The following is a 16,554-nucleotide window of genomic DNA, read 5'->3' as shown; positions in this document are numbered from 1 at the left end:
TTTATGTCATTTTATATTTATCAATTAATCTTATAAAATACTTTTAATTCAATCAATTAATTTCTAAGTTTTCATCTTTTAACTAGTTTAAGAGTTTCAACTAACTTATAAGCTACTTTTATTAAACACATCCTTAAAAAATTAATTGAAGAAAAGATTCGATATTTATAGCAGAGATAAAAATAAATAAATTAAAATTCTCTGTTAACTCTCTTAAATTCTTGAAGTTTACTATGCTATATCTACATATTAAGAAAAATCCCACTATAATTTGGTCAAGCAAGATTTTCTCATTAATTAAAGTAACAACGGGACGAATCGAGAAGATAGCCATCCCTAAATTCGAATTATTTGGTCACATCTACTTCCCGTATCATATGTCTCGTATAGTTCAGCCGAGGCTTTCATTCCGCTTCAACTTTTTGAGCTTAATTGTTGTTACATGAATACAATTTCGGCAGCTATAAGTAAATATTAGCCTTTAATTGTATGGCTTTACTCTAAGACATCCATAATCCATATAATGCTAGAATTTGGACGGCACAGAAAAGATGATAACAGCTAAATCATTCTATTTTGATAATAGAAAATAAAGCAAAATTATCTTTAAAAATAATTATTTAACAGTTATTTATGTTTAATGATTAAGAATTGATGTTTTGTTAAATTACGACTACTAATATAAAAATTAGAGGGACTAAAAACAAAAAGTTGAGAAATAAAGAAAAAAAACAAGAAATCAAAAAGGGTGAGTCCATCATTCCAACGTCTCGATAACCACGCACAGTCGCTAAGCGGGCAAAACAGAAATAATATTCATACTCTAAGTGGGCAAAACAGAAACACGCTAAGCTTGAATTGATAAAGAAAAATCATACATCCTAGACAAATAAGGCAGATTAGGTTCCAACATTATCACATTCTCATCACTTATCTTCTATTCATCTTATCTTTTATTTTTTTTCTTATCTTCTTCATCTTTTATTTTTTTATCTTTTACTTTTCTTATCTTATTTTTTTATCTTCTATTTTTTTTATCTTTATCATCTTTTCATTTAAATATTTTATCTTCTCTATTTTTTATCTCTTATCTTTCCTTTTAAATCTTTATCTTATATTTTATCTTTCTTCATATTTTATTTTAAATTTCTTATCTATGACTTTTAGATTGGGTTTGCATTAATCTAATAATGTATAAACAAAGTTCCTATGAATTCGATGCAACATCAAGCAGTTCCGCTTTCTTAGTCCAAAAAATGCATTGTTGGAACTGGATTGGAACGTCAAATAGCTTTAGATTCAAGGGTTTCCGCTATAGCCAAACATAAGGGAAACATCATTGATACCATTACTGACAGGATATCTTTATTTGGTAATGGACATACTCTAAGCATTCCATTAACTATATATCAACGTTCCAACAAAAATACTTGTATGCATCAAAAATCCTAGGTTCGCCGAGGTAAATGTATAAAAAAGGGACAATTTTTAGCGGATGATGCAATTGACAACGAACTCACTTTGAAAAAAAAATGTCTTAGTAGCTTATATGAGTTGGACTTCCGAATATTTTATTGACAAATTTGGTGCACTTGCCAACAAGTTAACAAAAGACAAACTCATGCTTTAGAATATCAACCCAAACCAATTCAAACATGTTACGGTTACCAAAAACACACCCATAATGAATATATAGCATGGAATTTTCTTATTAAAATAACTGTTTTATCAAATAATCTGTAATGTGCTAAGCTCTACTAACACAGTTTAGTTTACGTGAACCAAATAGGCCTAATATATCAACCCTTGGAGAAGATTATTTTTTGAGAAAATCTTAAGTTACAATAGTAATTGATGAGTCAGTCTCACAATGATATATATTAGAATATCATTGTTACAGAATAAAATGTATACACTTCATCAGAGCAACATATATACTATTCCACACCAAGACCATACACATTTATGATTGTGGCCGTTACACACAGATTCTTTTCTAACTTTGGTGTGAGCTAAACTCACATAAAAGCAATGGTATAATTAATGTGATTAGCTGTGAAGTGTAAGAATTTTGCAGATAAGTATCATTCATAAGCCATATACCAACAAATAAGATAGTGTTCTCTAAATTTCTCAGCCTTGTTTCCCAACCAGCTGTATGTGCATATACTTATCTAATTGGCAAAAGAAGCTAGTTTAGATAGAATCTAGAAGCCAAATTCTTTAATGAGAGTGCACGATTTATTTTGTTCATTTCATTTTCTACCTCCACACATCCCAATATAGCAATCTTCATCAATCATGCCACCAACAGTGTCATCCACTTTTAAGTCAGAGAGCGACACTGAGATATGTGCACACAGTTTCTGAGGCAGGTCGCCTTCTTCCATCCGCTAGCCGCTGGAACTTCATAGTACTTGACTTTAAACTTGCTCCTAATTCTTCCACTGCCTATGAATCTATCCCTTCACAATATCCAAAATCTGTTGACTTCAATCTTGCTATCACTGACAGGAAGCACTTTCATATTTTTATTTTTGTATTGGTAGCAATAATTTTTGCCATCTTAGCAGCTGTTCTGCTGGCACACTTTTTACCACAGCAGCACAAGCATCAAGGGTCTTCAATCAATCTAAAACTGGCAATAAACCAGGCTCTAACATTTTATGATGCTCAAAAATGTACTACTTCTCTTTGTGCTGCTACACATTTCCTTCTTTTTTTCTTGGTGTAGTTCAACAATGAATTTTATTTTTGGCAGCTGGACACTATCCAAGGAACAGTCCAGGTAAATTCCGCAGAGATTCAGGATTACAGGATGGGGATTTGTCTAAGACTGATTTTACTGGTGGATTTTATGATTCTGGCAACAACATTAAGTTTACCTTCACCACAGCTTATACTGTGACCTTGTTGAGTTGGACTGTTGTGGAGTATCGAAGTAAATATGCTGATATTGGTGAGCTTGATCATGTGAGTGATATCATCAGATGGGGTAGTGATTTCCTGCTCAAGGTGTTCATTCCCCCAAGTTCAAAAGCTGGATCAAACCTTACACTATTTTCCCAGGCAAGTTATAAATTTTTGTGGGGAATGGATCTTCTCATTTATATGATAATATGACAGTTGTGTTCAGATTTTGTGACTATCAAGAAAGAGATGTACACAACATTTGAACATGGCCGTAATGTTAAAAAAGGAGTGCTAGCAATACACTTCTTATTATTAGTTAAAATGTACTAAAATCTACAAAATGAGACTCAATAATAAGTAGTAGAACCTGCAAAATTTTGTAATTTCACATAAATTTCAATCAATAGTAGAGAGTATTCAAAAGAGTGTATTAGAGAGTGTAGGTACTTGGTAGCAATGACCTGAGAGTATTCATTCTAATTTTTGTGCCACAACTCCTATTCTTTCTTACATACAAATAGTTATAAATAGAAATTGTTCTATTTTTGTTTTATTCAATTTCATTAGGTTGGAAGTACCATTAGTAATAACAATGACCAAAATGATTTGAGTTGCTAGCAACGACCTGAAGATATGAAATATGAGAGACCAGTTTCAATTTGCGATGGCTCTGCTTCAGATTTAGCTGGTGAAATTGTGGCAGCATTATCTGCATCATCGATGGTATTCAAAGAAGACAAAGATTACTCAAGGAGACTTGTCCAAGCAGCAGAAAGCCTCTTTGAGGCGATCACAAGTGAAGATCCTTCAAAACAAGGGACCTACACCGTGGCTGAATGTGGGAAACAAGCAAGAATGCTTTACAACTCAACTAGCTACAAAGATGAGTTGGCTTGGGGAGCAACATGGTTATTTCTTGCCACTGAAAACGCTGATTACCTTGCAACTGCAACTGAAATTTTTTTATCAGCCAAGGGTAATGAATCAAGTGTTGCAAAGGGGTTGTTTATTGGAATAACAAGCTCAATGCTGTGGAGGTAACTTTAATAGACACATAAACTGAATTTTCAGGAGAATGAGAAGAAATCTTTGCATAGTTTTCTTTTTAAACTGGTCTCTGTAGGTTTTGCTTACCGTATTCGATACTTCCGTGATCCTGGCTTCCCACTTGAGGATGCTTTGAAACTCTCATCAAACTCTACCGATGCTCTCATGTGTTCTTATCTATTCAATAAATACTTTAGCAGGACATCTGGTAACTAATTCTCTGATCAATTTTAACATACATCATGTGTTCTTATCTATTCAATAAATGCTGCTACAGCATCTTTTCTCAGTAAATTGTACAGTGATTACCATGATCATCTCAAAATATCTGGTGCAAGTTGCAAGACTGATGCATTCTCCATGGAAATGCTTCGTGATTTTTCAACTTCTCAGGCAAATTCTTAGCCTCCCGACTATTTGCATTGCTGCCTCTAAATTGGAAAAAAAAAAAGAGTCTAATTATGCTTCCTTTTGTTGCGTGCTCTTCAGGTTAGCTACATCTTGGGGCAAAACCCTATGAAAATGAGTTATTTAGTGGGCTATGGTAGGTTTATGTTAAGATATGTCAAATATTCTATTAGCTGTAAATTAGACTTTATTACAGCTGAGGTAATTTGCGCATATTTATGCAGTTGTCATTCCTTTAATAGATGAAAAATTATAGGACCCTTGTATATATATATATATATATACAACACTATTCTATGAATAAAATACATTAGACTTATTCTTTAAATCTTTCTATATGGTATCAGAACCTAACACCAACATCCTCTCCAATATAGGAATCGGTGTTTCTTTATTTCTTTGAATATTTCTGATGGCTCCTTCTGATCAATCGGCGAAACATGATTCTGGGACTTCTCCTGCTACCTATATGCATGAAGCGCTCACCCCTGGACGGTTTGACAGCACCAACTATGTCGAGTGGTCGTTGAACCGCATAACAAGATCAGAGGCAGAAAATGTTGGGGTTACATCTTTGGAACAAAGGCTACACCAGAAAACAAGAAAATCTGATGAATATGAAGCATGGGAAGATGAAAATTGCCTAGTCAAGTTTTGGCTTCTGGACTCTATGATGAAGGCAATCAAATCCCTCTTTATTCACTTAGTTACGGCAAAGAACATCTGGGACACTGTGCAGCAAACATACTCAGTCAACCAGGATGCGTCCAGATCATATCAATTATATCGTGAGGTAATCTCTACTCAGCAAAATGGAAGCTCTGCTATTACATACTTTGGTAAATTGCAAAGGTTATGGTTGGAGTATGATACTATCACGAATTGTACCATGGAATGCCCTAAAGATGCTGAGAAGTATAACAACATGATTAATTCTCAATGAGTTTATGTCTTTTTGGCTGGCTTGGATTCACATTTGAATGCAGTTCGTGGTCATATCCTTGCTACCACTCCTCTTCCGAATTTTCAATCAGTTTATGCAACTGTTTTTGCCGAGGCAAATCGCCAAGAGGCTATGCTTGATAGTGAGTCTACTATGGGGACTGCCTTTGTTGTTAAGAAGTATTCTAAGAAAGGAATCCACAAGTGTACCCATTGCAATGGGGATAATCATGTCGTGGAGACATGTTTTAAACTTCATGGCCATCCGGATTGGCATCCAAAAGGCAAAACTACTCCCAATACCAAGGTAGATGCTATTTCCAAGAGCCATATTTCTACTGTTGCTGTATTTGTGAACAAGTCAGGTATATCTAACTCTGCTCTTAATCTTTCTGTTGTTACTAGGGGTAGTGAGTGGATAACTGATTCAGGTGCTACTGATCATATGACTTGTGATCCTCATAAATTTACTAGTTTTTCCCATGATTGTTCTAAAACTTTTATTATGAATGTCAATGGGGTCTCATCACCTATTGAAGGTGTAGGTATTGTATGTCTCTCACCCTTCTTATCGATTCCTGATGTTTTATTTGTTCCTACATTAAACTGTAATCTTCTCTCTGTTAGCAAATTAACCAAATCACGTCCTTGTGTTGCCTTGTTTTATCCAACCCATTATCTTTTTCAAACCATCCATTCCAAGGAGAAGATTGGCAGTGGTAGAGAGAGTGAAGGACTGTATTATTTGGAAAATGTCTCACAACAAACCCAAAAAGGAGCATTGGTTTGTCTTGCGAATGAACACATACAAGATAAAAACAAAAGGGAAATATGGCTATGGCATAGACGATTGGGACATCCCTCTTTTGGTTATCTAAAAAAATTGTTTCCATCCCTATTTCATAAATGCAATATTTCTTATTTTCTTTGTGAAACTTGTGTAAAGGCAAAAAGTCATTGTGTTGTGTTTCCTTTAAGCAATAAAAAAACTGATTTTCCTTTTTCATTAATTCACATAGATGTTTGGGGCCCTGTCCCACAATCTACGCATAATGGGGAAAAATGGTTTATCAGTTTTGTTTATGATTGTACTCAGGTAACCTAGGTGTATTTGCTTAAACATAAAAGTGATGTGTGTGATGTGTTTCGTTCCTTTCATCAGATGATAGTTATACAATTTAACACATATATTAAGGTCATTAGATCAAACAATGGAGGGCAATATTTTAAGACTAAATTAATAGAGTTCATGAACTCTAATGGAATCTTGCATCAAACCATATGTCCTTATTCACACAACAAAGTGGAGTAGCTGAGAGGAAAAATAGACATATATTAGAGGTGACAAGATCACTTTTGATAGATGGTAATGTCCCATCTCATTTATGGGGTGAGGTTGTGAGCTCTGCAGTTTATTTGATTAATTGAACCTCTTCTAGTGTGCTTAACTTTAGAAGGACTCTAGATGTGTTGTCTGATCATTGTATCCTTCTTTCCATAGTTTATTTACCACCTCATGTTTTTGGATGTCTTATATTTGTTCACTTACACCCACATCAACGTACAAAGCTTGAAGAATGAGCTATCAAATGTGTTTTTGTAGGGTATGGATCAACTCAAAAAGGTTATCGTGCTTACCATCCACCATTAAAGAAATTTTATATCTCTATGGATGTGACATTTAATGAGCATAATTTTTTTATGGTGATTCTACACTTCAGGGAGGAAATGAAAGTGAAGTGCATAATCATGATATTAGTATGTTTGATATCTCATATATAAAATTATATTGTAAAGATAAATTATCGTGTGAGGATCATTCTGCAGGAAGTGAGTCAATCCTAAAGATGGACAATTTTGTTTTGGATAATAAGTGTCTTTTGATCATAACCAATTGGCTCAATCTTCTCCACAGGTTTGGCTTGACTCTTCAGAGGTACCTTCTGATCCTATCTCTAATAATACTAATGCAGATGAAACTGATCATGAAATTGTTTTTCTTGATCCTACCCTTGATAATACTAATTTAGATGAAACCGATCATGAAAGTGATCCTTGTCTGTGTGAGACCACCAGCACACCAAACACTGAGTCTACTATTGTCCAATATAATCTTCCACCCCACTCTAATCGTGGTCAACCTCCAACTAAATATGAACCAGACCTCCAAGCCAAAGTTAAATATCTCATTAGTAAATATGTGTCATATCACAAGTTATCCCAATCATATGCATCATTTGTATCTCAATTATCTTCAATTTCTATTCCTAGTAATATACAGGAAGCTTTGGCAGATCCTAGATGGACTGAAGCAATGGTTGATGAGATGACAACTTTAGAAAAAAAAAACAACACTTGGGATCTTGTGTCCTTACCAAGAGGAAAGAAAACTGTGGGCTGCAAATGGGTATTTACAATCAAACACAAAGCTGATGAAACTATTGAGAGGTATAAAGCACGACTTGTGGCTAAAGGTTACACTCAGACGTTTGCACCAGTAGCCAAGCTCAACACTGTAAGAATACTTTTGTCGTTAGCAGCAAACCAAGATTGGCCTCTTCAACAATTTGATGTGAAAAATGCTTTCCTACATGGAGAAATTTTAGAAGAAATTTATATGGATTCCCCACCAGGCATGACAGATTCAAATGGAATGAAGGTTTGCAAATTAAAGAAGGCTCTATATGGATTAAAACAATTCCCAAGAGCATGGTTTGGAAGGTTTACCTAGTCTATGAAGGCTTTTGGCTACTTTGATCACACCTTATTTTTGAAGAGAGGTAAAGGAAAAATTACAGCTTTGATTATATATGTAGATGATATGTAGATGACATGATTGTTACAGGGAATGACCAAGATGAGATTTCTAGTTTGCAACAATACCTTGCATTTGAATTTGAGATGAAACAACTTGGAAAACTCAAATATTTTTTGGATATTGAGGTAGCTAGATCAAAACACGGTATTTTCCTATGCCAAAGAAAATATACTCTTGACTTACTATCGAAACTTGACTGCTTGGAAGTAAATCAGTTGATACACCAATCGAACAAAATCATAAACTCTTTCAATGCTCAAATTTAGCAAGCATAGACAGAGGGAGAGACAGACCAAAGGCTGGTAGGAAAACTAATTTATTTGTCGCATACACGTCTAGATATTACCTATGCAGTGAATGTCGTTAGTCGTCAATTTATGCATGACCCACGAAAGCTTCATATGGATGCGAGAGGATTTTGAGATATTTGAAGTCCACTCTTGGAAAAGGAATTTTGTTCTCAAACCATGGAAACTTAAAGGTAGAAGGATACACTAATGCAGATTGGGGCATGTTCAAAAGATTATAAAAGATCTACCTCTGGATACTTTACTTTTGTAGGAGGAAATCTCGTAACTTGGAGGAGTAAAAAACAGCCTGTAGCAAGATCTAGTGTTGAATTCAGAGGCAAGACACTCGGTGTATGTGAACTTTTGTGGCTTAAAAATGTATTATCAGATTTGGGTTTTAAACCAAATGAAACTATGAGTTTGTACTATGACAATACATCGGCTATAGCAATTGCTCACAATCCTGTCCAACATGATAGAACAAAGCATGTGGAGATTGATAGACATTTCATCAAAGACAAACTTGAAGCTGGAATAATTTTCTTTCCCTTTGTAATATCTAAATTACAGTTGGCTGATGTTCTCACCAAAGGAGTGAGTGTTTAATAAGTCTCTGTTCAAGTTGGGAATGTGTGATATCCATGCACCAACTTGAGTGGGGTGTTAAAAATGTCAAATATTCTATTAATTAATATTAGGCAATCAAATATTATGTTAACTATAAATTAGACTTTATTACAACTGAGATAATTTATGCAGATTTATACAACTATCATTCCTTTAATAGATAAGAAATTATAGGACCCTTTTATATATATATATATATATATATATATATATAATACTATTCTATGAATAAAATATATCAGACTTATTCTTTAAACTTTTCTATGATTTCCTCTCCAGGTTCATCACAAAAGTGCATCAATCCCTTGGAATAACCAACCCTACACTTGCGACAAAGGTAAGCAATGGCTAAACTCTAAAGACCTAAATCCAAAAGTTCTTTTGGGAGCCATGGTGGGAGGGCCAGACACTAATGATGATTTCATGGATCAAAGGACCAAGCAAAAGTTCACAGAGCCAAACATAGCAAGCAATGCTGGCTTAGCTGCAGCAATTATTGCACTTCAAGATCCTCCTTATAATTCACGTGACTTCAAAAACTCATTGTGAGGATGGACTTGATCTACACTTGAGCATGTGCATTGAACATCAATCATTTGATGGATAGAATTTTAATGATGCTGTACGTGTCATCTATTGTAAAGTACTAAAGTTCAGGCATCCACCCTGCAATTTTGTGTGAGGACAGACCCGGGAATTAATTGGTTATTATGGGATTTTTGACGCAATGAAGGTATGATTATTCAATCGAGTGTGTTCAATCGTGAAATTATTGTGCAAAATAAAAATGGTCATGCTGACCACTTTATTTGGAGGATCGTTTAATATTCTGTCTGTGGAAGCAACAAATCTTAGGAGAGAAAAATAAAAGTGACGTATTTGCAATCACAAGACTTCAGTTATAAGTTACTCCTAAACCAAACGCCGAGATATCATTTAATAACCCAATATAAGAATAAATGGCTGGGCTCAATAACAGCAAAACATAAATGTAATTCATAGACATTAGTCAACTATGACCATTGAGTAGTGGATTTCTCCATAAATTTTATTATAAATTATTATTGAAATAGCATGAATCTCTTTGATCTCACGGTTGAGTTTGATCAATAACATCTTCGTCCTTCAAATTTAGATGAAACAGGGGATTGTGAGCTTGTGGGTGAAAGTGAAACACAAAGCCAACTTTATCTCAATGCGGTTTCCTCCTTTGGTTTGAAAAATACTTTTCTTAAACTAACATAATTCACCCTTTCTTGTGTATAAATAGAACTTTCACATTTCTCATACTCAACTATAATTAACTTTGCACGTTTTGGATGTAACATGGCTCTAAATTAGATCTTTCATGTAGACAAAATAAAACTTAGAATTCAACTTATATACAAATTTGATGTATAAAATCTATATTGAGCAGCCGAAACCAAACTTGTAACTGCATAGCTGTGTTGACGCAATTTTTTTTATACAAACTATTTACATGAAAACAGCGGGGGAAGGAAGCCAAAATATACACTACATAGCTGTGTCTACAGTACTACACAAAGCTGTATATCAGTTCTTCTATCTTCAGGTTGACTTAATCCTGTCCAAGTTATAAATTTTCTGCAAAATTAATATTCATAAGGTAAGATGACAGGAAATTGAATGAGCATGATGGATTGATTTTATGTTAGGAAGCATAAAATTAAGCTTACAAGAATACAATGAACATCCTCAAGAAATGGCACAAGCAAGGAAACCAAGATCTGCATTTTCTCCTTTAGGGTTTCACAGTTTTCATCTTTTTCCTTGAGGAGATCCATCAAAGTTTTACTATCTGGCACTAGTTTTTTAGCCACCTGAAGTACTATTTCTGTTAGTTCAGCAAGAACCAATTGCACAATTTTGGTCACTATGCTAAACTGGGCAAGTTTTATATAAAACACAGGATTTCATGAGGTAAAAAAGTTAATAAATAAATTGCCCTGGACCAGACAAGCTGAGGTGAAAGTGAAAGTGAAACATATAGGTTAGCCTGTAAAATCCATCAAAAGCATAAAATTGATTGAACAAATGGTTATTACTCTGAAAGCAGCTGACGAAATCCATCCATGCCATGGTGACAAGGTTGCATCATAACATTCTTGAATTATTTGCTCCAAATCCTTTTTAGGATCGTTTTCTAGTGATTGTAACAATGCTGAGGAGAAATCCAGGGACCTGCAGAGTGGCACATCTGTATTTATTAAGCAACTTACACATAGGGAAAGTATACACTATACAAGGAAAGATAATTTCTGCTGTTTTCTTTTAATCTGAGTAACAGTTGTTAGCCTGTTTTTTCTCAACAATTTTTAGAGCTGAAAATGATGATACATCCTAAAACTAAGTGTGAGGGAATAACAGAGTTGGAAAAGAAAACAACAATATAATATATGTTTACCTAGTGAGCCAAAGAAAGGCTTTACTACAACTAGACCTCTTCCTTGCTTTGCCTTTGGTAGCTTCTGATTTCAATATTTCAACCAAATTTGAATTCATCGAGGGATTCAATTCATGCATCACTTCCAACCTCTGCAGTGAAATAGAACTTAAAAGCATAAGCCAATAATTGGTAGATAATAAATAAAAAATGATCAATGTACAATTATATGTTAACTGAAAAACTAGCAGTCGATACACCTCAAACAAATAGACAAGAAACACAAAAATGTAGAAGATCCAAAAAATTATCATGCAGAGATAGTTTCCCTTCAAGTAAATTGAACTGAATCAAAGAGTTTAAAATTTAATCTGTATGTACCTTAATATTCTGGGAAACGTCTTGTCTCAAAACAGCCATGGTTGGTCCTATCTTATCTGCAAGAGAGCATTAATCAAGCATCATGACATTGTGTTTGGTGTTACATCACATTCATGTTTTCAAATAAAAACAAAGTGCAAACCCACCAATAACTTGTAGAACCAAGTAACATAGAGATAGGAAAGGCTTTGTGGGGATGTGTGCAATCTTATGATTTCCTTCAGGTTTGACTATAACCAGCATAGACAACTCTTCAATTGCAGAATTTATCTCTGATCTCTTCTCCATATCTCTGCTCCTCTTCATTTCCCTTAATATCACCTTCCCTCCTTCTCCCTCTTCCACTTCTCTTATATACAAACATATATGTTATGTTATGTATATAGCTTCCAATACCACCCACTGGGATTTTATAAATACCTCTAGCTAGCTTGAAACCTTGAACTTCCAACTGTAATTAATTGTTTCAATTATATATTATACTTGCTCCCAGATAGAGATAGATAGAAAGAGAAATTTACAAAATTTTGATCAAGTGGTTCAACCAAGGAGTGAATCTTGCTTTGCCCACCGTGCCAATTATTTAATTGTTCTTCACATCTGGTAAAACAGCTAGTTTGGCCTCAACTCTTTTTATTTTTTTTATGTTGATTTGTTAATTGTTATAATATTCTTGTGCTATCAGTTTCCCCTGTAAGTCATCGATGGTGACTTTTTATTTGACCTTGTAGTTATCATCAATCCCTCCCTTACCTTATGTTAATAAAACATTATCCGAATAAATCAAATTTGTATAGGTCCCATGGCTGAAATTGACAAGGCCGAAGATTCTAGCCGTTTATCTGGAGCTGGCATTAACTGGTTGTTGTTACTGCTACTCAGAATTTATACATTTTGGTGTTAAATATTGGGCCTTGCGTCAGGACTGACAATAGTAGGATATGCTTTCACAACTGGGGGAGAATGTACTCCTCCTTAGGCCCGTGGCATATGATGATTGATGAACTGAAGAAAAAAAAAAATAGATAGTTCATTACAAGGACAAATCAAGTTTGTTTGAGTTAAAATAAATTATTATAGCAGTATGTGAACAAGTAGTTTTTTAGAGATTTTTTTTCAGATGCTATTCAACTATAATTTTTCAACCAACGAGAGATTCATCTGAGTAGCAATGGAGTCAAGTCCCTTAAACAATTAGTCAGGTTCAAATCTTGATTATATGAAAAAACCCTAGTGGAAAGAAAGTAAATTCACCAATGAGTGTCAACAGATCTCCTTAAAAAAATTAATCTCGGTGAATGACTGAAAACAATCACCAATGAGTGTCATGAGGGAATGATTATCCCACTTATATATTCTATAACACTATCTCTAGTTGATATAAAATTTTGAATTTTTCCTAATATCTTCTAATAATTTTTTTATTGAAAAATTCAAATTCCAAACATTACTTAAAAAATTCAAGCTGAATTTCATTCATACCAACAATGTGTTGGTTGCTTTCACACTATTAGTAGCTCTGAAAATATAGATCCCATCCAACCGATCAATTTTTTACAATCGCCGGCGCCAAAATCCATTAGGTTAGCAATCATTTTTTTCTTCTATTGGAAGTTATTATTCTGTTTTGCAACTTGTCCAGCAACCACACGACAAATATTTCATTATACTTCCCAGTCCTCAGGACTGAGTTTTCTTATTGTTGGTTCACCCATAAATCTTAAGACGGGGTATCCAAATAAATTTTATGCGGAATTGGCATTAGTAATTATTCACTTGGCTGCATTTGAATTCGTCTGGTTGAGCTATTTGTTCGTTACTGGATATGGTTCTTCATTTCAAAAGTTTACACTTACATCAATAATTATGAAATACTAAAGATTTTTACACTCTTAATGAATGAACTACAAATATAGATTATTAGAAAAATCCACAAGAATTTTTACACTGTTAAATAACTAAATATCAATTTAGAGTTTAGATATAATTGTTGAAGTAATTATTTGAAAAAAAAATGTGTACACTATCGATACATTTTAAATAAATTTATTTAGAAGCAGTCAGGACAAATTAAAAAGTTTAAAATCAATACACAAAACATATAAAATTTATGGGGTGTCTATATATTTTTTTTCTCTTTTCAAATGAGTTTAATTTTTATGTATGATTAACAATGTAATTTTTACATTATCAACCAATTATAAATTACTTATGTAAGATTTTTAAAATAATTATTATAATAACTAATTTAATAATTTATAATTAAATAAGGGTATAAAATTACACTATAAATCTATTTATTATTTGTTTAAAATTTAAATGAAAGCATGCTAATTGGATAGGTTTTGAAATTGTGGGTGTCTTGTGTAAGACCCACGACCCAATAATGACATTCAAAGAGTATGTTCGGTGTTTTTATAAGAGTGTTTTAAAAATATGTTTGAAAGTAAAATTAATTTAAAAGTGATATTTAGAGCACATTTGTTTTTCAGTTATAATTTGTAAATGTAGTTACAGAAATTTCAATGGATAATAGGCTAAGTAAAAAATTTGTTTTTTTGTGTCTCGAACTAACTACATAAACATACATAAACATGTACTGGATTACTTCCCAAAAATACGTTTGAAAATAAAATTTATTCTAAAAACTAAATTTTGAAAAAACAAAACTTAAAATACTTTTACAAATTCAATTATAAACTTAAGTTCAAGTTTAACTTAAATTTACAAATTTCAATCCAAAACATAAAAAATTAAATCAGGTTAGACTGACAAATGGAAATATATTAATGTGTTGAAAGAACAATTACATTTCTTGTGTGCCTTTTTATTAAAGTCGTCCGTCATCCATGACGAAAAACGTTAGAAAGAACATAACTTGCTGAAATTTTGATATTAACAATTACGTATGGGCTATTCATCTACAATAGAAAATACAATTCTATATATGTATAATATATGGATATGGACTTCAGAAAATATATTATGAAGATATGGATATGGAAGTGTGAACGTGTTAGATTCTTTTGGAAGCTGCTTAATTATATTTTACTGATTTATTTAATTAACACTCAGTACTGTTCACTGCAAGATGACACTAGTTTCAGTTTGAATTTTAAATTAAAAAATAACATTAATAGTTTAATACAAATTAATGTTTAAGGACCGCAATCCAATCATCGTAATAACTATTTGAGAATGTTTACTTTCCCATGTTATTACAAGTAGTAATTGATAATCACTCGAACTATTTTGAAATTAATTTGAGATTTGATCCAACAGTTTTGAAATTAATCACTCCACAAGTTAAAAGTTGTTTGATAAAAATATTTGAAAATTTAAATTCGATTAAAACAAATTGTTTCACTCAATGAGAGATTACATGTATAAAAACAAAAAATTAATTTAATCAACATAAACTTATTTCAAAGATAGCGAAAATTATATAAAAGTATTAAAACATATACATTTTAAAAAATTTAAATTTAAAACGTTGTAATTATTTTAATTAATAAAAATAAGTTTTAAAGATGACTTACAAATAATTTATTTTATATAATATTAATTGAAGCAATTTAAGTATTTTTTATCAGTTTTTTATTACAAACTTTCTAAATTATAAAAAAAATTAAGTATTAATTACAAAAGATAATTTCTTAAAAAATTATATATTCTAGAAGCTAAAATGTGATTTATTTAAAATAAATTAATAATATAAAATTATATTAAAAGGACTTTAATAAATGGGTTTAGCTAACATGTGCATGCATGTATATGTTATGAGGTTTATTACACGCATTTTTTAAATAATTTTATTATTTTTGTATTAATTTTAAAAACTAATTCTTTTTAAAAAAAATCATTTATTGTCACTTTTATCGTTATTTTCATCATTATTACAATTGTCACTATCACTATCATCACCTTCGTCATTTATAATTGTGTGCATATGTTCTTTTGAATTACAAATAACACAACAATTATCTAATTTTTCTAAAATTTTGTTTTAGTTTTAGCCTCAATCTAATTGGAAAATAGAGTTTTATAAAATCTTAGGCTTTAAATAAAATTTTAATCTTTTCTACTAGATTCTACTCTTTTGTTAAGTCTTTTTAAGGCACTAAATGCATTTGTCATTCGGGAGGTCTCACTCAACGAATTCCACTCACCCAGCTAACCCAAGTGTGTAGATAAGGCCACATGACAGTTCAAGAGTGGAAAGAAAGTGTCAAGTCATTTGAATGACTCGCCCAACGAGTACAACCTCAACCAACGAGTAAAGACCACTGCAGTTACAGAATAATTGTAGAAATTCAATTGTTAAAGAATTTATCCAACGAGTGCAAACTCGATCAGCAAGTCAAATCACATTTGAAAATGTCTCTTGGAATTGTGAAGAACTCACCCAGTGTGAGTTTTGTCCAACTTGTGAGTTTCTCCCAATGAGTTGATCACACCCCTGAAGTGACAAGACATGGTCTTTGGACCCAATATAAAAGAACATTCCCTTGGGATTAAGGAGAATAATCCTAAGGCACTGTAAAAATATGAAAATAGAGCTTGGACTAGTTTTTGATTTTGGAATCATTTCCTTCTTTCTTTACTTTGTGTTTTTTTCTCTTATAAGGCTTCTCATGACAATGAGAGACTAGTCCACCCATTGTTGTGGATTTGGTGCACTAGAAACTCTTGATGTAACTATCTATTCTATTTACTTAATGTTC

The 16,554-nt window shown here is 32.6% G+C and overlaps 1 protein-coding gene and 1 pseudogene across 1 annotated transcript; one reads left to right on the top strand and one right to left on the bottom strand.

Moving 5' to 3' along the window:
* Positions 1–2,226: 2,226 nt before the first annotated feature.
* On the top strand, positions 2,227–9,594 carry LOC114410913 (annotated as a pseudogene).
* A 764-nt stretch (positions 9,595–10,358) lies between these two features.
* Positions 10,359–12,457, bottom strand: LOC114410338 (glycolipid transfer protein 3-like). The gene is made up of 6 exons (XM_028374250.1): positions 11,977–12,457; positions 11,831–11,886; positions 11,471–11,601; positions 11,112–11,247; positions 10,743–10,886; positions 10,359–10,650 (listed from the first exon to the last, which is right to left on the bottom strand). The coding sequence occupies exons 1-6, from the start codon at positions 12,134–12,136 to the stop codon at positions 10,615–10,617; spliced, it is 663 nt and encodes a 220-aa protein (XP_028230051.1). The 5' UTR covers positions 12,137–12,457; the 3' UTR covers positions 10,359–10,614.
* Between the last annotated feature and the right edge of the window lie 4,097 nt (positions 12,458–16,554).

The sequence above is a fragment of the Glycine soja genome, chromosome 4, assembly GCF_004193775.1.
Source record: "Glycine soja cultivar W05 chromosome 4, ASM419377v2, whole genome shotgun sequence".
NCBI lineage: Eukaryota > Viridiplantae > Streptophyta > Magnoliopsida > Fabales > Fabaceae > Glycine > Glycine soja.
Note: the sequence above shows the minus strand (reverse complement) of the source record. Positions and strands in the feature narration are given on the sequence as shown.